The sequence below is a fragment of the Panthera pardus genome, unplaced genomic scaffold (assembly GCF_024362965.1).
Source record: "Panthera pardus isolate Hobbes unplaced genomic scaffold, ASM2436296v1 HiC_scaffold_13, whole genome shotgun sequence".
NCBI classification, from domain to species: Eukaryota; Metazoa; Chordata; class Mammalia; order Carnivora; family Felidae; genus Panthera; species Panthera pardus.
The window spans coordinates 25,284,433-25,308,971 of NW_026526688.1; the positions used below are offsets into that span (position 1 = coordinate 25,284,433).

The following is a 24,539-nucleotide window of genomic DNA, read 5'->3' on the forward strand; positions in this document are numbered from 1 at the left end:
TATAGGATGGGTTCCAGTCAATTCAGATGACTTAGAAAATGAGGTCAGTATGCTCAGATGCAATTGATAATAATCCAACACTACTTTTTCTTAATACTCTGTTCAGCCTTTAGATCGTAGAGGCAGATTATAGCTATAAATCTTAGAATTTAAATAGGAAGTGTGAATAAGAAAGTCTGGAGAGAGAAATTTTTAAAAAATCTATCAGACTGTAGGATATGGAATGAGCACTCAAAATGTAGTGATGATGGTCATAATGATAATTATGAAATTTTATGTCTTAAAAATATATAGACACCGTACATTCACAAGAATGATTTGGAAATGTCCAAAGAACCTAGATTCGCAGGACAGGAGTTAATGTTTTGTGTTCAGTCTACCTAATTTACAATCTCTTCTCGCAACTAGATGGCCTCAGAACTTGTTGAACTATCTTCCTTTGACATTATAAAAACACTTACCTATTTGCCAAGGTTAAGTGAAATAAATTAATATTATGATAAGGTCCTAGGGGCAAAATTTTTATGTAATCTGTCCCCCAAGGAGTTAATAAAACTCAATTTCTTTTTAGTAAAAGAAACGAATTCAGCATTTAGTCTCAACTTAAATGTAAATGTGGTTTAGGAATGACACAGTAATACCACTTTGCATTTCTTAAGTTAGCCTGCTCTTTCTACACTGGATAAAAATAAAGAAAAGAAAGCATCTAAAACAGAACCGCCCTATTACAACCCAAATTTGCCCATGAAAGCAGAAATTTTCTGGCCTGCATCTATGCGTTTTTTCCACTTTCCGTAGCCTCCCACACTATAATGACTTATGCATGGAATTCAGGGACTTTATATTTTCTTTTGAGTGCAAAATGAATGCCAACATGGAAAATGTGCATGCTGACCATTTTCAAATGGTCACAGGCCTTTGAGAGAACCAGATAGTATCCAGAAAGATATTTGGTCAGGCTAGGGTACCAAATTCTAGTACATTCCTTAATAAGTCTGCTGGTCTTCACAGGATGGGAATATTTACCTTTCTGGCAAGTGCTTAGTCAGAATAGCTTGAAGTTTTTGGTAGGGACTCAGAATCCTTTTCAATAGACTGAAGTGACCCAAAACCAGTGTAGTAGTTAATCTTGTTTATGGCTGAAATCAATAAGCCAATCCATGTTATGTGCTGACAGTTCTTGTGTGGAGGAAAAAATGGAAGTGTCTACCTTTTGAATGGGATTTTTCTTTTATGGTCCAATAATTTGGTTTCATTTTGGGGCAACATTTGGATTAGTCATTTTTGCAAAGTTCAGTTTACATTGGGATAATCTGTTTCCTTGAACTAAGGGGTTTGAATAATTCAAGGCAAAAAGGAGATGGAAACCTGGAATGTATTTATATCCTACCCTATCTTATGCCTGGTTTTCTGGTTTACTGAAATTTTTATGGCTAAAGTCTAATAGAAGTATACAAACGAAACTCCTTGGAAGCCAAAAAGAAAGAGACCGAAGTTTCTGAAGAATTGTACCCACTGTTTTATCATGCTCACATCTTCTTTTTGGTTCTCTGAGTTCCTGCCTGAGGAGTTTAGATTTTATACATACTAAATGTATGTGGAGGGAAGGGGTACAGGTAGAATCTCATGCCACGGAGACAGTAAAGTTTGTTGGCTATCTAAATTTGGGCCTTAGAACCTGGGCCTAGTGTAAATCCTGGCGTGCTTCCTGGATGTATTACCTTGGGCAAGTTATTTAACGTCTCAACAAAATGAGCTTGCCACCTAGTAGTAGCAGTAATAGCATGACTGTAAATGTATTTATCCTAAGGCATGGCCAGTGGTCTGTGTTCCATTTTCTTATGAATTATGTGTTAATAGGAGCTAAACCAGATTATTCCATGTTTGTTAGTCACTCCCTGGAGTAAATACGTCCTGGTAGTTTGGCCTCTGTATTAGCTCTTTCACAGACTAGTCCATTACACAGGCTGTCTCTGTAGCTCACGTTTTGCACGAGCAGCTCCTGGTGGCCATTGCTGCAATTCAAACCGAACAACAAATAGATTTCTGTAAGAACTTGGGTTCACAAAAGTAAAGCAGGAAAGTATGTAAGCTAGAGTAACAAGTTTCTTCTGGTGATTTCTATTAAGTACTGCAAGGCAAATATGTTCTTAATGGAGTGTCAAACACTCAGGACTTACGTCTTCATTCATTTATAGGTCAGTCGATCCACCTGCCTTTCAAATGCTGTCAACGTTTTTTGACCAGAAATATTAAATGTGAAGTTTTCTTCTAATATTAGGCTACTTCTTAAAGAAATAACATCATTAAATCTATGGAAAGAAGCTTTGTAAATTCCCTTACTTAATCTTTCATAGCACAGATTAAGCGCTCTCTTTTCCAAGACACATGTTGACTCTAGAATGATTATCCTAAACTATATATAAATTTTTAAATTTTTTTCATAGGTGGCAAAATGATAAAATTCACTCTCTTCTTCGGTCCGCGCATATGACGTAATGTCTCCTCAAGTTCCATCTCCTTCCGCGTCACATGGAACGTATCTCTCAGTCTGTTGTCAAACTACGATGACATGTCTGTAGCTATCAGAAAGAGAAGCTGGGAAGAACATGTGACCCAATGGATGGGGCAGCCTTTTAATTCCGATGATTGTAACCCAGCATGCCATCATGGACTAGTAGCTGACAGCTCCCAGGCAAGTATGGAAAAAGATGCAACTTTAAATGTGGATCGCAAAGAGAAGTGTGTTTCACTGCCAGACTGCTGCCATGGCTCAGAGCTGAGAGACTTTCCTGGGAGGCCAATGGGTCACATTTCAAAGGAGGTGGATGAAAATGACAGCCCCGAAGGTGAAGATCAGTTTCTTTCTCTGGAAGCCAGCACGGAAACACTAGTGCACGTGTCTGATGAGGATCCCGATCCCGAGCCGTATGTTACAGATGATAAACAAATTTTAACTACGCAAGGACATAAGATATCAGACCAACATACTATCAGAGGAGCAGGCTCCTTAGTAAAGACACTGCCCGTCATGGAAGGTAACCAAAGTAACTCCTGGGAAATGGCTGGCGGAGCTGACTTGGCACTGGTAGGAGAAAAGAGGGGGAAAAAACCTGTTGACACTACAAGTAAAAGCCTGGAGCTTTGTAATGATATAAGCTTAAGTGAAGTAAAAGATGCATCCAAAACAAATGCATGTGACTCTTCACATGTGAAAGATATTGTGCCTGAGAAGCAATTGCTTAATTCGGCTGTAATTGCTCAGCAACGAAGAAAACTTGACTTCCCTAAAGATGAACATGAAAGAAACACCTGCGGTGTAGTACAGGATGAGTTCTTAGCTATTCCTCACAAGGGCAGAGGACTGCCATTATTAAAAGCAGATTCTGGAAGCTGCCTTCTGCAACCTCCTTCCTGCCCTGATGGAATGTCAGCTGAAAATGGCCTCGAGAAGAGTGGTTTCTTAGAACATCAAAACAAATGTCTTCCAAAGGTCAACTCAGAAGATGGCATGCGGTGTTTACACTTAAAGGAGACTCTGGCCACCCAGGAACCCACAGATAATCCGGTCAGACTTCGCAAAAGAAAGGTAAGGCACATGCGCAGATTATCTGGTTTTTGGAATTTTATAAATACCCTTGTTTCTATCACTTATTATTTTGCTAGGGTTAAAGAGATATGTAGATGTTTCTTTTGCCCTATAGTGTAGCTGTATAACTCAAGGATTATCTTCTTGGGGGGAACATCAGAATATGTAAAAATTAGAATATAATAACCTATTCATTTCACTAATAGTATTTATCATAGTTTGTGAACTATGCTCTTTGGAATTGTGTTGAAGACAGAATTGGTTTCACTTTCCTTAGTTGGAATTAAATAGCCACCAGATAGCTCCTAGTTCAAGGCCTAGCTGATGAGTGTTCCCTAATTTTTAGAAAGAAAGTAATAACACTTTCTTTATTTAATGTCAGTTATTTGGACTTACTTCTTTTGCCCTTCAAAAAGTATATTTTATCATAATTAAAGTGGTATGAATCACACGTTAAAAATGACCTTTTTACATCTCCAAAGACAACAGTATGCCCTACCCCCAAATATGTTTATAAAAATAATACCCTGGCACATTTGCTATCATTAGGTGTATCAACTTTTCTTTAATTCTGAACCAAAAAGAACCAATAGCTGAAATTACTTTTTATGGTGAGTCTCCTTTACTCCTGTAGATGCCACAATCCCCTTAGAAGTTTCCAAGTGAGAGAAGCAAAGATTGGAGTGGAGTTATTTGAAGCATGGCTTAGCTAGTAGACTCTTGGCCAAAATTTGTCTTATCCTTAGGATTTTCCCCAAATTCTTCCCACAATGTAGTGGTTTACTATCCTGATGTAAATACAAATATAATTTCTTCTATAAATGCAACGTGGTCATTGGCATTGAAAACTCCCTGTGGACTGGACAACATCTTTCCTCCTCTTTTGATATAATATTAATCTATAATGGCACTTCTCCTCATACAAAACCAATGTTCAACTGGAACTATGTACAATGAGGAAAGAAAACAATCTCTAACTCTTTGTGGGGGAAAAAAAGAAAAAAGAAAAAACAAAGTCCGGTTTCCACAAACTGTGGTTTTGCTAACAAACTAGATCAGTAACGTGTCATAAATTAGTTTAAATGAAGTCAAAGACTTGACAGCCAACGATCAGTATGCTCAAACTCTATGACACCAGAGCATTCTGTGTTTCTGGCAAACTCTTCTTTCTTTATACATCGCATTGAAATATTAATGCTGCATAAAGTTGTTATGATTGGCATGCTCAGGTCACTTTTCCAGAAATGTCCTATATCCTATCAAATCTGCTGGGAATGTGATAATGACATAAGAAATTATTAATCGACCTATGACATAGCTCCCCTAAAATAAGACAAACCCTGCCCAACTGCTGACAAACATTAAACATTCCAGAAACATATGCTCACCACTTGGACATTTATATCAATAGTAAGAATGCTGGAAAGAATTTTCTCTTGGACATGTCACTATAGCATGGTTACATTAGGAGAGATGTAATTATAACCTATTTACAAGTTCTAACTTAAATATTCTATTTTAAGCATGTCATTATCTCAAAGTGTTATGGCCTCGTCTGGTGGAATATTTGCTTTGACTCTACAATTCCTTCGGGATGCTTTGTAATAAACAGATTAAATGCAAAATTTCAAGTTTGGACTTTACTCTGGATAAGCATCATTATGGGAGAAACCTCTATAACCAAAGTCTGTAGGAATTTCTGTTCTGTTCAATAGTGAATGAGTATTAAAATGCCTTTGAATTGGCAATTTACCATTTTAGAGCTTTACCAAGGACAATAGTAAAGCAAACTCATAAATGTGCAGAAATGTTTATCGTTGTATTGTATGTTACTGACAAAAAAATAATGTAAATTTCCATCAATAAGGAATGCTTAATTATTGTTTGTCTATACTTTGGAATGCTATGCAGCCATTAAAAGATAGAGGGAGATCCATGTACACTAACTGAATGATCTCATGATACAGCACATCTGGCAAAAGGCAGGGGCAGACCTGGATGTGTAGCACATACCGACCTTATATGACAAAATGTGTATATTATAGATAAAAATATAAATACAAATAGGAACGGGGGTATAAACCTCTCTATGTGGTTAAATAAGACTGTGCAAAATCCTGGCTATCTAGGCACAAAATTATTAATAGCAGTTATTTTGAAAGAATGGAATTAAAAGTATAGAAGCAGGGGATTTTCACCTTTTCCCCTATATAATTGTTATAAAAGGTGTTAGAAATATGGATGAAATGCATACAATGAACAGAAGTACAAAAGCAAAATAGCACTAGATATATAAAGTATTTGGAACATGTTCTGCATGGCACAAAATGACCTTTATATAGTTATTATGACTATCATTACTTCTATGAAATAGAAACAAGTATGTATAAAGTTTTTCAAAATGTCAACAAGAATTCTAGTCAACTACTCCATTCATAATACCAGTGCACATCATTTAAAACAGATAAGCCTTTTGGGGAGACACACAAGCCGCATTTTCATGTCTAAGGTGTCAGGGACCAGATGCGAAAAAGAATTTGCTTAATTGTCTGTATCTTTAAAACTATTTGTCAGCCATGGTGACAGCTTTAAGATTAGTGCATGTAAAGGTGAAGTAGAATATAAGCTAATAAATTTTTAGAGAACTTTAATCAGCTTATTATCTGATGGTCATATGAGTGAGCCAAATCCTTCACTGAATTTATGAGCATGATTTTTTTTGGGGGGGGGCGGTCAGGATATAATCAAGGTTCTAAGACTTGTAAAAAAATAAAACTCAAGTAGAGCTTCTAAGAGTAATCCTCAGAATGTACTGAAATAGCATTATACTAGAGATATAATTGTATGTTACATATACATTATCACTTCTTGAAATCTATAAATCTTGGCGGGCATTCACTGTTTTGCATGCTGTATTTTTTTTGTTGTTGTTGCTTTCCAATGTTATCTCTGGCCATCCAAGGATGGCTACACATGTATTTATTAAGCGTCCCAAGTGGAGAGGGCTACATTTGTAGTGTATATAAATATCAATCTTTTAAGCTAATAATTCTCCTAAATATGATGAAATATATAATTAAAGTGAAGCCAATGAAATCAAAGGAAAACCAAGTAGATTAGGAGCAGACATTGGCAAATGAGTCAGAAGGTCATGTGGCATATGACCAGCATTTATAGGGTGTGGGTAAGTCTTTGGCGTAAGGCAGCTGGTTCAGGGCAACTCTCAGAGACAAATTCCACAGAAATCTGGAGGAGGGAGACACTCTAAGAAGTGGTCTCTTTAAACCAAATGAGATGTGAAGATGGAAAATATGTAAGGAAAGGGTTGAGGTTAGACTTTTTTAAAGAACTAGTGTATTTGTTCTTGATGGTGGTTAGCTAATTAAAGAGAGTCCAACATTTAGTCTTCTCTAGAGACTATTTAAATAGTTCCCAAAGTTTTGCATAGCCGTAATAGTTATAAAAATGTATGAACATAGTTTTATTTGCTCACACAAAATATAATCCATATTACAAAGCGATATAAACTCCAGAATATAATGCAAAAATGATCTGAACCTTGAGAAGACACCTGATTCCACATTCGAACAAAAATCTCACGTCCGAGCCAGTAAACTAAACTGTATCATTTTTGCTGTAGTTTTGACTGCTGTCATAGAAAACCAGCATAAAAGTGGCTTAAATCTAACATCTTTTTCTCACATACACATAATAATTTGGTATAAACAGTACTGGACCAATATGTAGCCTCTATGTTTTCACAGCCCCAGACCATTTCCATCTAACTGTTCTACCACCTTGAGCCCTTATTGAGAGTCAAGTCGGTGGGAAAAGGAGGGAGTGCAGGGGTGGCCACAGTCCCGTGTAAAGGCAGGACCCAGAAGGTGCACACTTCTTTTTCTCCCACATTTCATGTGCTAGAGTTTAGTTACATGGGCATACCTAGCAATAAGGGCTGAGAAATGGAGTCTGCATTCTGGGTAAGCAGGCGTCTGCTAAAAATTCTATTATCAAAGAATAAGGAGAAATTTTATATTATCACCCATACCATTAAATATGTCGAGGAACAACACTCTAACAAATTTATTCCAGTACATCATGGCCTGTGGTGAAAGGAATAAACAGGCTCCTGTATGTTAGGTGGTGTTTTGTATAAATACTTAATTTCACACTACAGAATACCTTTCTGTGTTAGGAAACTTTTCAAAGTGATGTTGATCAAATGCTACACGTTGTTAATGGAAAACTCCCAGGAATGAAACATTATACTGTATATACTGTACCTTATCCCTGGACAAGTGTAATATATTAATTAGAAATGACTGATAAAATCAAGTCTTTTCTCCTTACCCTATCTCTAACATATGTATAAATTCAGTAAAAGCACACTTCTACTTGTAATGACCTTCTCATTCCTTTCTATGACCTTCTTGTTTTTTCCTGTCTCCTGACTGCCAGTGTGGGAGCCTTGTAGCATGAGGAGGCTGTCATTGACCAATGGGTGACATAAAGAACAGTGTAAATCATGGAAAAGATAGAATGGGCCAAGATAGGAAGCCAGCTGGAAGAATACAAAAGGGAAGGAAAAAAAATTGTCTAAGAAATAAAAAACAAAAGGATGGTTAAGCCAAAACCCCCAGATATGTTGAATGAAAGCAGGGACTAGTGGAAGAATTAGACTTTGTTAAGAAGCCTACTATTATTTGACAAAAAGGAAGGAATACAAAGCAGGGTAAGTATATGTACCTCTGCAGATAGATTCATAATAACAGTATGATTTTATACTGAGTTCCCAGGGTTTTGAAACAGATAATCCTGTTGAGTAGATTATACTGTTTTTAAACTTTGTTTTCCTGGCTCAAGGATTAGGACTGGCAGAGAAAAGTCACCACCAGGTGGAAAGTGGGCATGTAGAGAGATAACTAGGTCCTCCCAGCCATATTTTAACTGGGTTTGTGTCTTAGATAAACCTGGCAATTTTGCGAGCAGCTCGTTTTGTGTTGTTAGGCCACTGAAAACCATCGAATTGTTTTATGCCATTTAAACTAGTGTTTGCCTTATGAACAACTAGAAAGTCAGAAACATATCTGCAGACATTGGGGGCTCAAATATTTTGCCTCATAATATACTATGTTTATTGTATAGTATATTGTATATCGTATTGTAATGTATAGTATAGTATATACTCCCCGAAACACTACTGGAGTGTTCTCAAGTAAGACTTCTGTTTGACTCACACTTCAGGGAGGGAACATCAGTGCAGAGAAAGAGAAAAGGGGTGGGGCGGAGGAAGGGGAGGAGAAGGAAAAGGGAAAGAGAGAAAGAGAGAAGAACAGAGGGGAGGATAAGTTATATTAGGTTACCAAGAGAAGCACCAGTCAACTGCAAGGAGAAGCAAAGCTCCAAGCCCTTGAGAAAAGTGGATTTCTAGCAGCTGGAGTCAGATTCTATTTCAGCACAATGCGCTTATGGTGATCACCAGCACGAGTTTAGCAAGGAGACAAGGAACACGAATTTGATTCCAGTGCTCATAGAGCAGGTGGAGAGGATTATTGTTATTATGGGTCCACATGAGGAACTCTGCCGAGTAGGGCCAGCGTTCGCCAGCTCACCTCCACCAGGCTGCAGATGAAGCCCCAGTGAGCTCCTATCTCAAGATCCCCAAATGGTTTCACTTTGGGGGGACTTTTCCAAATTTCCTCAGCCAAGTTAGTTGCTTGATTCTCCCTTCATTCACAGAGGACTTCTCTCTTTTGTAACCTTTACTATAAAATCATTTGATCCCACCACTGCTAACTAAAACAGAAACTTGGTGGGACCAGTGTTGCGTCTGTAGAGGTTCAGATTTGTGTCTGTAGCATTCAGCCCAGTGCTTAGAACTCCATTCATCAGTGTTTGAATGAATGAATATTGGTGTTATGGTAAAGAATTTATTTTCAGAAGACGAAATCAGATGTCAAGAGCCTAAGAATAAAGACGCAGAAAAAAATGGAATCATACAACCCAAATCAGAAAACAGATAGCTCATGCTTTGTACCATAACCTCCTCTCTGTGCTCCCTGCTATTTCCATGCTAAAACAGAGCGTGAGAGAAGAGGGAGAAAAGAACTATGTAAAATCTGGTTCTCCGAGGCAATCTTTGAGTTTGATCATTATTACCATTGATCTCAAAACAACAAATTAATTGTAACTCATTGGTGCATAGAAATCTGAGGGGTCAATGTTATTTAGAATCTACTCTATTGTTTCCGGAGAGTAATGGGCAAGAGTAAGTGTAGAGAAGGAAATCTCAGCTTATCCATTCACTTTTATTTTTAATTTTTATCCTTTAATTTTGTATATAGAAGGTATATATTAATACGAACGTATATATGTCACAGTTTATAAGGAAATACTCACTGAGGAGCATATGATTGAAAATGTTGGGAGGCCACTGGCTCAGAAATCCTACAGCTTTTCTGGTTCATGTCATTCTGAGGAAGTCAGGAGTGGAGTGGAGGGGAAATGACAGGAAAAATAGAGTAAGAGACTGAAAGATAAATGAGTAGGAGAGATTAAGGGATTTGTTTACAAAGTGTCACACCACAGTAAATTTCTTTGTAATTTATGTTGTGAAAACCACCTAAAGTAGGGAGATTTGTTGCCAGGTGCCTCTAAGGCAGAGAAAATATACTCTGAATGAGAGCAATTAGATCTGGATGTTTCTTGTTCCAGATTTTATTTTTTTTTAAAAAGTAGTTATGATGTGCGATGGGCCTCTGATCCAAGCAGTGCCTTGAATCAAAACTTCAAATTTACATTCTTAGTAACAAGATCATTAATAAATTCACATTAATCCAACATCAGCTTTTATTGGAGCAAGAATTAATACACGTTTATGATGTTATTTTAAATAATTAATGGGTATTTCAGAGCCAATTGCACATTAGAGGCAAGCGTAATAGTGAAACTGATTTAGTTTCTTCCTCATGGATTTCTGTTACTAGAAACCAGGACCAGCTTATTAATCTTTTAATACCAACAAAACCGCCATAGGTTTTGGCTCCCTCCCTCGACGAAATGCCAATATCCACAAAAGTTGGGATAACTAACATAGCCTACAGAACAGGGCCCTGCCTCTGTTATCGGGGCACTAAACACAGTGCTGCCCGTGGAATCTGTTCACTTTCTGGCTCATGTTCTTAGAAATAAAGTACTTCTCCCTGCTGCCAACAAGATCTCTATTCCACAGATAGTTTTCTAACTGTCAAGAAAATTAGAGTGCCACTTTCGAGATAACCTCACAATTTTCAAAGGAAACATAAGCAAATAGGAAAATACACTTTTATTATTTTTTTCTGTCCTGTATCTACATTGGCAGAGGAATAAAACTAGTGATTAATGAAGCTCTTCAATTTTGGGTTCTATCTTTTGAGCCAGTGGAGCTTTAAAAGGATTTTATAGACGTTAAAAGTTGTATATACATTAAAAGTTAACCCAGGCACTTCGAAACAAGTTGAAATAGCATTATTATTTGGTCTAGAAAATGAATAGCTTGGTCTGAGCTTGATTTTCTAATCAAGAAAATAAGCTATGGTGAGGAGAAAGAGCCTAATCTAAATTAAAGTATGTCATTTAATCTTTGTGAAACTTATATGTCTCTAAAAAAAATGGAGGCAACATTCCCTATATCACAAGGTTGCTAGAACATTAAATGAGATAGAAAATGTGATTAAACAGCTACCTAATAGACCTACTGTAACAATCCATTTTTTACCAAAATTCAAGGTGGGTTGACAGTTGAATAACTGAACACTTGCAGGCAGAATCTATATTCACAGCATAAATAGCATCCAGGGTCAGTAGCTACTTTAACTGGAGATTTCTCAAGTGCTGCATGGTCCATGGTAAGCCTCCACACCTTCTACACTATGGGTATGCCTAGAACCAAGTAAGCATAGAACTGCTTCCCTCACCTGTAGCTTTGTAGTCTTGTATGTTACTGATTTTCTCTGTGCTTTGGTTTTTTCATCTGTATAATGGAATACTTCACTCTGTTGTTAGGAACATTGAATGTTAATATATACAAGTAATTAAAACAGTGCCTGGCTCATAGACAACACTATGGACTTTAGCTACCAATAGTAGTTGTTTTGTTGTTTGTTTTACTAAATTGTCCTTGTTACAGATCTGAGAGTAAGCTCAACTTGTCTGGGAATAAGTGTGGGGAAAGATTGATAAAAGTTGAGAGAGGATTTAGTATCATATAGTATATCATATCATATACTGTATCATATCATCATATAGTAAAGCCTGGAATATGCATTCATTAACTAAATAAATATTAAGTACATTCTCTTTCTCCGCACTTGGTTGTGTGCAGTATAAGATCTGAATAAAACTCATATATACATCCTTATGTAAAGGCACTTACATATTGAAAGGGCTAAGTCACATAAATAACAAATAACAAAATATTCAGTTAAATTAACTTTAATAACTATTACTTTTAGAACCTCATATAATATTAGGTTTGGAACCACAAGTACAGTAACACCACGGTTCAACCTAATCCAGGGAAGAAAGTATTAAGATCTATGGAACTAAAACCATTACAGGCTTCCCTGTGAGGAAGTCAAAGAAGGTTTCACCAAGTGATGCCTCAGCTGAGCTTTGAAAGATGCAAAGACTGTGCCCTTGAGAGAATGAAGGAGAGGAATCTCTCTGTCCTTACTTTAATATTCTTGGAAAATTAAATTTTACTATTTTTTTAATACGCAGATTTCAGTCTTAGGGTAAGTGAAATAAACCAATACTTCAAGAAAGTCATTTACAAACAGTCACTTTTAAATGCTAAGGTGTGTTTTCCAAACTATTTCGTGGTGATATAAACATCAAAAGAGGAGAACAGCACTTCATATGCCATACTTTAGCTGAGGCAAAGCAGCCGTTTTCGTACTTAGATTTTTAGCTTCGTAATTTCTGGGCTTACTTTACCGAAAATAAATAAGTAAATACATCATCTGATTTCATCATATGAGTGAATCCTGGGGAAAAAATGCTAGATATGTTAATTTCCTCCCAGCTAGTATTTGATTAGTTTGCAGAGAAGTGAAATGAAGATTATGGATGTTTGCTTGATGACTAAAGCATTATCAGGAAATGTACTCACAAAATGGCTCCGCTGTAAGTTTGTGGTCAGACAGCAGTACTCGGTAATTTTCTTACTCTCATAGATATGTAAGAATCATCAGTGGAATGCCACTGGTTAATTTATTCATGGTGGACAATCATAACAAGGGGATTTAACAGCATCATTCATCAAAAACATAAGAAGTAAAAAAGCAAGAGCATAATTCCTTTAAAAAAAACCAATTCTAATTACAATGTTTCACATCCCACCCACATATTGCCCTAGTGCGCAATTGGAGATTTTCTTCAGAGTCGCTTGGGAGAGGAACCCAAAGGTGTTTCAGTCAGAACATAACAGATGAGAAATGTACTTCATGAATATCTGATAAAAGTTCAATTTTCATTGAACTTTTCAATTTCAATTTCATTGAAAATTTCGATTTTCATCTTGAGTTTCAATGAAGAAATCCTTTAATAATAAAATCACATAGGGGTGCCTGGGTGGCTCAGTCCGTTAAGCTTTCCTACTCTTGGATTTTGGCTCAGGTCATGATCCCACGGTTTGCAAGATGGAGCCATATGTGGGGCTCTGTGCTGACAATGTGGAGCCCGCTTGGGATCCTGCTCATTCTCTCTCTCTCTCTCTCTCTCTCTCTCTCTCTCTCTCTCTCCTCTCTCTCTCTCTCTCTCTCCCTCTCTCTCTCTCTCTCTCCCTCTCCCTCTCCCCCTCTCCCTCTCCCTCTCCCCCTCTCCCTCTCTCCCTTTCCCTCTCTCCCTCTCCCTCTCCCTCTCCCCCTCCCCCTCCCCCTCCCCCTCTCTCCCTCTCCCTCTCCCTCTCCCTCTCCCTCTCCCTCTCAAAGTAAATAAGCTTTAAAAGATAAGAGGGCATAGTCCCTATGAGTGATGTGATGTGAATCGTCTGATGGATGACAATGTATTCAGAGGACGGCACTCGGACCACGCTGTTCATCCCCTGTTGTTACACAAAGAAAGACTGGTGCTCACGCTTGGTGGGCTGATGACAACCTTCATTTTCAACACCGTTATTTAGATGTTATTTAGATTAAATGTCAACTGGTGCCACAAAATCCATTCTATGAATTTTTGAATGAGTTAAACTTTTTCTTGAGAGAATTGTGAAGTGTATAAAGCCTATATAGCAGGAATATTAAGGATAAAATAAGTTTACTTAACAAAAATATTACATATGTATATACATATGTAAATTAATATATAATACATATATAAAATTATATACGCATATAAATTAACTTTCAATATCTGCAATAATCAAGCACAATCTGGGATGCAGTATTTGGCTTCCTGCAACAACGCAGTCTTTATTGATACTTGCAGTAGAGGATGTGACAAAACACAGAGGAACTAAGTGGTTACTACCACAGGAACATTAGCAAGCTGGCTGGTGGTATTCTACTCCCACATGTTTCCAAGGGAGATGTGAAAGGAAACCAGATGGAGGCTAGGCCTCTGCAGTAAATATCACCTTCGAAGTCTGTGGACCATTTTCTCACTCCCCCCCCACCCCCACCCCCCGCCAGCCTCCCACCAAAGGCACAGGGACGTGGAGTTGGGGCAACACAGCACTGGTCTTCTGAGCTCTTGGGTGCAGTGCGTATTTGCCATTGTGCATTAGGACTGTAATTTCAATCCATTTCTCAATACCTAACATCCCTTGCATCTTGTCTACATTTTTTTTTTAACGTTTATTTATTTTTGAGACAGAGAGAGACAGAGCATGAACGGGAGAGGGGCAGAGAGAGAGGGAGACACAGAATCGGAAACAGGCTCCAGGCTCTGAGCCGTCAGCACAGAGCCCGACGCGGGGCTCGAACTCACGGACCGCGAGATCCTGACCTGAGCCGAAGTCGGCCGCTCAACCGACTGAGCCACCCAGGCGCCCCAACATGTTGTCTACATTTTACTGTAAGATGGTAGCATGATGTTTAACGTCCCGTCCTATGTTGATTTACCCGACAAGGAAGGCGTAATTCACTTGCCTAGACTGTTATAGGCAGCATCCTACAAACAAATATGGGGTGAGAGACAGAATCTGCTTTTCATAGGGTCAGGGAATGTTCCAGCTGGAAGAGACTTTAAATACTCTTGCATTTCACTTTAACTGGAATAATGTGTGTGTATTGACAAGGCCAAGGAGCTATAATTTCGAGTGTTAATAGTGGTATGTCCTGTTACCAACGTGAAGCTGCTGCCCCACAGAGAAGATGCTGAGTTGCATATTATCACGGAGAAGCTATAATTTAAAAGCAATCAGAAAGAATTGGCCAACATCAAAATGTAACACAAACCTAATATTAAGGTTTTTTTGAACGATGAAAGGAAATGTTTTATCCTTCTATTTCAGACATTTGTCCTCTCGGTGTGCAGAAAAAGAAAACAAAAAAAAAAAAACCACACAGCTTTGAGAATTTAACTACCATTTCAGGTATATGCTGACAAGAATATAAATTTTGAAAAACTGAAAATAGAGTCTAACATGAAGTTTATTTTTCTCAGCTTCTTCCAGTTTCTAGTTTTATAATAAAAAGTCTTTCCTGAGGCATGAATTTTCCTTTAATTCAATTATTCTGTACTCTCTCCCTGCGATCAACAGAGACTTTTATCATAAATATTATCTCTGTCCACTTAGAAGTTACAAAGTGGTTTCTCTCAGATGTCTTCAGTGTTTGGGTTGAGGCATGATAAATTTTAAACAAGCTGAAAAGTATTTCAAACAAGTTCCATACTGTGAGCAATCATTAAAGAGGCAAGGAGAGAAAGGAAATTAGCCAGCAGATTTCAGTATAATCTTCACGCAAAATTTTTTAAACATATTAGTGATTATGTAAAGTGCTACGTTTTTATACTTAAAATTTGACATAGACTAGAAACAGAAAGTATGCTAAGTTGTCCATCAGCCTATTCTAGGCAACTTAAAATGGAAATAAATCTGTTCTTCACATGCAATACATTACAGTTATTATCATCTTAAATTTCCAAACCTGAACACTGAGATGATTTATTTTATTGATAGAAGATAAATAAGCAAGAGTCATATGGTTTACAGGAAGCCAGTTGATTATGAAATTTAATTTCTAACTTTTCCGATAAATCTTTTCATTTTTAAAAAAAGTTTTAAATGTTTTTTATTTTATTTTTGAGAGAGAAAGACAGAGCACGAGTCGGGGAGGGGCAGAGAGAGAGGAAGACACAGATTACAAAGCAGGTGCCAGGCTCCTGGAGCTGGCAGCACAGAGCCTGACATGGGGCTCGAACCCACTAACAGCGAGATCATGACCCGAGCTGAAGTTGGCCGCTTAACCGACTGAGTCACCCAGGCACCCCTAAATCTTTGCTTTTTTAATGTTTATTTATTTTTTGAGAAAGAGAGACAGCGTGTGAGTGGGGAGGGGCAGAGAGAGAGAGGGAGACACAGAATCCGAAGCAGGCTCCGGGCTCTGAGCTGTCAGCATAGAGCCTGACACAGGGCTCAGGAACTGTGAGATCATGACCTGAAGTCGGAGACTTAACTGACTGAGCCACCCAGGTGCCTCATAAATCTTTTCATTTTTAAGACGACCAGATTTACACAGGGCATGTCAATAATTAAGTCACTATGCTGACGTAGAGACTTCTACATGTGAGCTTCTGCCCAATATCTGCCTCCAGTATTCCCATCTAAAGTCAGAGCACTGACAATAGCGGGCTGGAACCCTGGTTATCGCACAGATCATTGTAGCAAAGCTCGGTGCACATAAAGTTGCTTGAGGTAAGGGAGGGTGGGTAGGATGATATAGGAGAACAAGGAGAACTGCAGGCTCAAAGAATGAAAATGTGTATGCCAGTAGTTGTTATCAAAGTACACTGGAGTCAGGTAAAATCTGTTGTTTATGAGAGACTAAAACAGAATATAGTGAATAATAAAAATGGCTGCACGGTGGTTTCCTACATAATATGAGGGCTCATGGAAGAAATACAAGAGTCAGTCTCTACTCAGCAGCAAATACAAGTTCATAGGAGCTAGGAACCCTTGCTGTTGGAAGGGAATGGAAAGTAGTCACAAAGTCCTGCTTAAAATACCAAAGAGGTGTAGCCAACACACTTAACGGTGAATAATAACCTTGTCGGGGAATTTTTGTTGTTGTTCTGCATGTCAAATACAAGGAGTTATACTTGACACGGCGTTTTCAGGTAGTTCTTACCATTTCAACCACTTAACAATAAACCTTGATTCGGAAAGAATTATTAGCAAATTCACAAATATTTCCTCCTGGGCCTGGCCGGTCCACTTGCAGGTGCCTCCTGATCTCACTTCCGTGTGTCAGTCCTTACGTCCCACTTCCTGTTATGGGCAGTGGGCACCCAGGTGGGAAGCAGCAGACAGATTTTCTGGAAGCACACTACTGTTTGCTTTGGGGGGCTGCTTATATTCACAGTCACCTATTTACCTTCTCTTAACTGCTGCCGCCTCCGTTTTTCTGCACGGAATGCCACTGCCACTTGATAACACCCTTCTGCATTCCTGACCTGCTTCTCATGTAACTTTTTGAGACCCAAAGAACCAAACAGGTGCATATCATTAAGAGTGAGTCATAAGCAATAGACACCCCCCCAGATGTACAGTGCCACCCTTTCACTTAGGAAGGAGTTGGAAAAGCCAAATTTACTTTGAAGCGATGCAAATTAAAGTGTGCCCACAGCTCTAAGAGCTAAAGGAAATCAACCCATTTGTCAAAGATGTGTTTCAGAAATTCAAAGTGTTTATTAAAAACTGTTGCCGGATCCCTACTGTTACCCCTCCCCCTCTCTCTCTTTTTTCTCTTTCTCTGCTGGGCTAGTCATAGTTCCAGAAAGAAAGCGCAGATGAAAAGTTGAGACCTTTGGAATCCCACTTCACTTTGGAAACACTGTAGAAATGCACTCGCGAGTTCAGCTGTGACTAACAATAGTTATGAAAATAATTCTACATCCTCAGTATTTCTCATCCCAATCCCCTTAATCCCCTCACCATCTCTTGCTCAAATTACTGCAACATCATCCTGATTTCTTTGGCTCCAGTCCTAAGCCCCACAAATCCACCCTCCGTACGGCACTCCAAATTATCTTTACCCAACGGAAAACTGTCCCACTGCCCACCGCCCCCACCGCCGTAGCTTTAAAATCCCAATATTCTAGACAAGGTTTTCAAGGACGGTCACATTCTGGGCCCTGTTTACCTTTGTAGCCTTTTCCGCTTTCCCTCGTCTCACATTGAATAGGCACATTAAACTTCTCTCAGTTATCTAAATTCAGCATACTTTGTGTCTCACCCATAAAGCTCCCCCAGCCCACCTTCCTGCCCCTGGCAGTCTTCAGGTTTCATCCTACATGTCACTTCACTCAAAAAGTCTCCCCCGAACCCCTCAGACTGAATTAGAGCCTCCTTCATCTGTGCCCGCCGTAACCCTCTGTACATACCCTAGCCTAGCACTTAATCACACAGTGTTGGAATTATCTATTCATACCCAAATTGTAGTGGCTGAATTGTGCAGCCCCCACCCCAAATAGCATACCCTAACCCAGGAACCTGTGAATGTGACCTCGTTGGGAAAAAGCGTCTTTGCGGATGTGATTAAGAATCTCAAGATGAGATCATCCTGGATTTCCTGGGTGAACCCTACATCCAATGCCAAGGGACCTTATACAGGGCCGAAGAGAAGACAGACACAGAGGAGAAGGCCATGAGAAGATGGAGGCAGAGATTATGCAGGCGAGGAACACCTGGAGCTGCCAGAAGCTGGAAAAAGCAAGGAAGGATCCCTTCGCAGAGCCTTGGGAGAAAAAGCACAGCCCCGCCGCCACACTTGGAGTTCTGGCTCCAGGAACTGTGAGAGAAAAAAGTTCCGTATTTCTTTTTTTTTTTTTTTTTTTTTTTAAGTTTATTTATTTATTTTGAGAGAGTGAGAGCATGACTGAGGAAGGGGGAGAGAGGGAGAGAGAAAGAGAGAACCGCAAGCAGGCTCCGCACCAGGTACACAGAGCCGGATGTGGGCGGGGCTCAAACTCACCAACTAAGAGATCACGCACGACCTGAGCTGAAATCGAGAGTCAGACACTTGAGGAACTAAGCCACCCAGGCGCCCCCAAGAGGCAGCCTCAGGAAACTGCAGTAGTCGCCCCTTAACCGTGTCTTCGGTCAGCTACCCGCGGCCGACCGCCTCCGGAAGCGCAGGCCCCGCCTTCTGACGCAGCATCTTGACGTCAGTAGTCGCCGGGGTAGGTCCCAGCCCCTATGTCATCGCCTCTCTGCCCCTCTGCACATGCGCGTTTTATCGTCTCCCATCCTCCCGGGGAAGGGTGAGTACACTACAGTGAGATATTTTGAGACAGAGTCCGAATTCACCTAAGTTTGTTTGCAGTATATTGTGAGACTCGTTCGACGTCCTTATTCGTTGTTCATCTCCTGCTGTGCCTCGTTTATAAATTAAACTTGATCGGAGGTGTGTGGTATGCATGGGGGGAAAAAGCGCATCTAGGGGGTTTGGTACTACCTGCCGTTTCCGAAATCCTCCGGGGGTCTTGGAACTTTCCCCAGTGGGCCAGCGAGGAGGGGTACTTCTCTAGCACACAGACCTAACCTCAAACTAAATTCCTGGAAGGCCGCGACCAGCACGCTTCGAGCTTCTTCATCGTTCTCCCCCTCGTGCCTACCTTGTGCTGGCACACGGTGTGTGCTTACTACATTTTGTAGAACGAGGGCTTGAAGGATTATTACATTTTGTAGAACGAGGGCCCGAGGGGAGACAAGCACAGCGTGTTGAGCCTTATCTTCGTGGACGGTAATAATTCACGCTACTTTTTTTTTTTTTTTTTTTACCACCTTCTTGTTCCAATTGAATCAATCAGTTTTTCCTCATCTTTTATTTCATCTGATAGTTCTTTGGAAATTGTCATAAAAGTAACTGTAAACGATAGCAAATACCATGGGGACATTTCTACAGAAAATGTAGCTTATTTTCTTTGAGAGATAACATGCCGGCCATAATTATAAGTAATTATATGAAGTAAAAATGCCTGAATCAGTTCCAAGCTTTAAATTGCCTCACTGCTCAACTTGAGAAAAGACACTCCCAGTAAGATAGCACTGGTGTATTTACCAATTCCATATTTTTTTCTTTTTATAAGTGATACATGCACATGGCCAAAAAAAAGTATAAAATGAAGTTGAATTTCCTCTCCGACTAGTCCCATTTTTCCAAAGACTGACCTTGTTAACTGTCTCCAATTCTGATTCATTACCTAAGTGACGATAAGTAACTATAAGTACATGCTTTTACGTGGGACTTGGGCTCAGGTCATGATCAAACGATTCATGACTTCGGGCCCTGCATCTGGCTGTCTGCTGTGGGCACAGAGCCAGCATCAGATCCTCTGTCCCCCACTCTCTCTGCCCCTCCTCCACTTGCACTCTCTGAAAATTAAAAAAAAAACAAACATGCTTTTATTTATATTTATTAATTAGTGACAGTACATAGAATTTATGCTGTTCACTTGTGAACGATGAGGTATTTCATTCGTGTGCTTAACAGAGATCTTTGCTGTATCCGTTTGCTAGGACAGTTGTAACACAGTACCTGAAACTGTGTACTTCAACAGTAGGAATTGCTTGTCATTTTATTGGTTCTGAAGACCAAAAGTCTGAGATCAAGGTGTCAGCAGGGTTAGTTCCTTCTGTTGGCTGTGACAGAATCTGTTGTGCGCCTCTCTCCTGGCTTCTGGTCTTCGGCTGGTAATTTTTATTGCTCTTTGGCTTGCAGACATATCACTTGATCTCTGCGTTTATGTCCACGTGGTGTTGTGTCTGTGTCCAGATTTCCCCTTTTTGCAAGGACACTAGTCATTTTGGAATGGAAGTCCATCCTGCTGTGTTATGACTTCATAAATTGTCAACATATCAATTTGTGGGGTGGGGGAGATAACATTCAACCCACAGCAGTTGCTTATATTATGCTAAGCATAGTTCGATGTAATGGACTAAATAAAACAACGGCTGACAAATTTTCTATCATCTGAAACTTACTTTCAGTGGAATTTAGTATTCTCATAATAGTTCAGAGCTTCTCCCCTCTACCTACGGATTTTTATTATTTACGTATTTTTATTTCCTCTGATATTTGCCTTCAGGAATATGCCTACTAAATAAAATGCTCATTTCTCCATTTGTTGATTATTCATTTTAAATAGCGTTTCATTCAAATGAACACTTATCCCTTGATCTACGTCTCCTCCCCCAGCTGATCAACAGCTGGGTGTTCAAATAGATTCATTTTATTATTCATTGCCCTTTAAAATATTTATTGTTTAAGTCCCATTTTTAATTAGAAATTGTTGCTGTTCAGTTACCTAGTTGATAAACAGTTAATTGAGCACTTGCTGTGTACCAAGCACTCCTTTGGATGTGAGAGACACAAAATAACATCTTTGCTTTCAAGGACTTACTCTGTAGTATAGGGAAGCAGAAAAGAGATCCAACAAATGGATAGTAAACCAACTAAGGAGTAGAATGAACAAAGGAAAGAACAGAATCAAAGAGTAGGATCTTAGATACCATATGAAGGAACAGTTTCTAAAGGGAGAGTGCAATCAGAATGTTTCAAATGCTATGAGTAGCTCACCAAGAAACTTGGCATTTAACAGCATAAAGTCCATTGGCTGGCTTGTTCATAGTTTGGCGGGGGCATAGGTTTACTTTCATAGAGTTCTTAAGACCAAAAGGGAGGACAGGAATTGAAGAAAGTAAGCAGAGCCAGCTATTAAACAATGATTTAATATTTGCTGTAAAAGAAAATGAAGGAAGAGGGTGAAAGCCAGAAGATGTGTAGTCAAGAGAGAATTTTGTAAAATGTTAAATGGGAGAGATTTGGACATCAAATTTGGAAGCTCAAAGAAATGACTGAGTACAGAATGTATCATTACTACAACAGAGGAGGCAGGAGTGTTGTCCTTGAACTGATGAAAGAGGAGGGGATCCAGTGGCCAATGGAGGGATTGGGATTAGAAGGAGCCAAAACCCTGTATATGCCACAAAAGCGAAGGTGAAGCAAATGAAGTATGTTTTCTGCTCGCTCTTTGATGGTAATGTATTCATATTTTATAGATGAAGCATTCTCTCAAACCTCTCTGAGAACACTAATTATAGAGATAATTTAATGTGAGGTTTAGAGGCTTTTAATGTGTAGTTAGTATTACCTGAATTATTTCTTTTTGTGCAGCAGTCTGTTTCCCTGCAATTGATTTTTCTTAATTATTTAGTGATTTGGGTTCCCTTCCCTTATTATGACCAAGGAGAATTGGATAGCATAGGTGACTGTTGTATGGCCCCTCCATGATTTTTGTAGAAATCCATTCTTCTCATAGGAATGATTTATCTCCACTTGTAATGTTTCTATCCTACCTATATGCTCATCTCTGCATGAGGAGGTACTATAATAAATTCCTTACCATCTCCCTGGATCCAGTCTTTTTCCTCTTATTCTGGTTTACTCTATACAGTATAATCAGATTTAAACTTCCTAAGAAAACAACGTCACCAGGTTATTTCCCTTCATGAAAAAGCTAAATAATGTCTTGCTTTTTGTCAAATGAAGATAATATCCTCAGCCTGTATTTTAAAGTTCTCTATTTAGTCCTTGTTAAAATTTTAAGCTTAGTCTCACTACTCTAATAAGTCGTATAGAGACGCAACACAGATCCATGCTGTCCGGCCACCATGGGCTCTTAGAGCCTCTGAGTCACTCTATACATACACCTAGTTCCGCATTCTAGCATTTACCACTTAACTATTTCAAACTCATTCTGCTTTCTTAAAGTTCCTGAAGCTACCTCTCCCTCCCTCTCTCCCTGAAAATATCTTCACTGAGGAAATAAGTGAATGATAATTAATCTTTTTAAAATTTTGTTTGAAAGTCAACCTAATAAATGCCCTGATTTGGTGATACCAAATGCACTTTGAGGAGCTATGTATTTTCCTTGTGTAGTCTCAGTGATCAATATGGTATAGTGAAAAACCGGGAGTTTTCCAGCCGATGGATGGATGGATGGATGGATGCCTGAGATGAGATGGATGAGTGAGTGTGTACTCCCCAGCTATAGTTGAATTGTCTCCATTTTCAGTATGGTTGGTGGAGGACGCAACTTTCCTTGCTATGGGTCTGGAAGAAGGAAAAAAGATTCCCTCATGGTTATGTCTTTTCATATCCTCCAATCTACTGTGTTAGTCTTCTTTGATTTTACAGACAGGAGGGAGTGTATTCCATAGTAAAATTATAATTGTTTGCATGAACATATATTTTTGTTAATGTATTCAGTCATCAATTCATTTATTTAGCATTATTTTTAGCATATAACATTTAGGCATCATGTTAATTGCCAGATAATCAGAGATGAATATTATTTTCTTTAAGAAATTCAAAAAAACTTGAAGGATAAAACTTTCCTAACTCTAACACTTAAGGAATATGCTCCATTAGCATGATGGCCATTTATCCTTGTTTGTCTGGCCACTCTGCTTTATGCCTGTTGTCGCCACATCCTGCCTACTTTGCTCCTCCATTCACCTTCTGAAGTGTCCCATTTTATCACCTAAATGGGACCCAGATTACATTGTTGACTTATGCAGTGCCATACTAAAAAGAAGCGGGTTATGGATGTGTATGTAAAAATGAAATGCACCTTGCCTCTTCTAAATTTGTATTTATTAGTGGCATAAGAAAATCCTGTTGAAATTAGTAGAATATATTTGCTTTTGTTTTTAATTTTTCTAATGTTTTGAATAGACAATCCAATATGTTTTGATAGAGATTAAGCTTTAGATAACTAATGCTTTTTTTAATGCTTCAAAAATATGGAAAATAAGGCTCTTATAGCTGGATGTTCACAGAAATCTGTGGAAGAGCTAATATTCACAAAGCAATAAGTGATACTAATTAGATTTCTGAAGCAATACTAAAATAGCTCATTATATATTCTATTTAAAGTTCAAAATGTATAAAATACTTATTAGTTTTAAATTGATACGTTTCACCCATCACAATTCATCTCTATAGCTTCTTTTAGCTTTAAAAGGCAACCTACTCACTTTTCTTATTCCCTAGGAAATGGTAAACTAAGAACTGATTACCTGTAGAAGTTTCTACACTACCCATTCATAATTCAGTGGAGAACTGGTTATGAAATAATGACCCAACCATGTGGGAACCACAAACAACACAAGATTGAAGGTAATGATGAGTTTAGATCCATTCTCTTTTTATAGAATAATTTCACTCAACACTAATTAGTTTTCTGAGATGACATCCGGGTCTCTTTGACATCACAGGCTCATTTCTTAGTGCCACATACCCAGTACTTGTCAATCACTGACCATAGTTTATTCTTCTAAAGATTTAAGTAGCAGCCTCAGGGTTTATATTTCCCCAAATTTACCTCAGAGCTGAAATATACCAAAGAGTCTCCCAATCTCTGGAAGAGATTCTGTGGTTATGGTTGTATTTTTTTTTCCTTGTGAAACTACCACTGTTTATAATCTCTATTTTCTATGGTTGCTATTCATAAAAGGGTCTTTTTAAACTTTCTTTCTTTAATTCACTAAGTAAGTCCAAAAATCTCCATGGCTTCTGGGCACATGCTAAGAATAACAGGAAATTCATTATTATAACCAGTGGTATTTAGCCAAAGCCCTGATAGGAAAGATGGCCTTTGCTGAGCCTCAGCATCAGAAAACGAAAATCCTTTTGAACCAAAATTGAATATCAAGGTTTTCTCCAGACTAGAGAGTTTTAGA

General features: G+C 38.7%; 1 protein-coding gene and 1 long non-coding RNA gene across 8 annotated transcripts in view; one reads left to right on the forward strand and one right to left on the reverse strand.

Moving 5' to 3' along the window:
* Window positions 1–24,539, forward strand: part of DLC1 (DLC1 Rho GTPase activating protein) — a 557,617-nt gene that overhangs the window by 147,179 nt on the left and 385,899 nt on the right. For all 7 annotated transcript variants that reach the window (XM_053900920.1, XM_019466767.2, XM_053900921.1 and 4 more), the window contains one exon: window positions 2,448–3,589. In XM_053900920.1, coding sequence (XP_053756895.1) covers window positions 2,573–3,589 — 1,017 coding nt within the window. In that variant the 5' untranslated portion in view covers window positions 2,448–2,572. The remainder of the gene's footprint in view (window positions 1–2,447; window positions 3,590–24,539) is intronic.
* LOC109277224 (uncharacterized) lies at window positions 9,881–18,924 on the reverse strand. Its single transcript, XR_002085044.2, has 3 exons — window positions 18,766–18,924; window positions 11,545–11,622; window positions 9,881–10,118 (listed from the first exon to the last, which is right to left on the reverse strand). It is a non-coding gene; the product is annotated as an uncharacterized LOC109277224 (long non-coding RNA).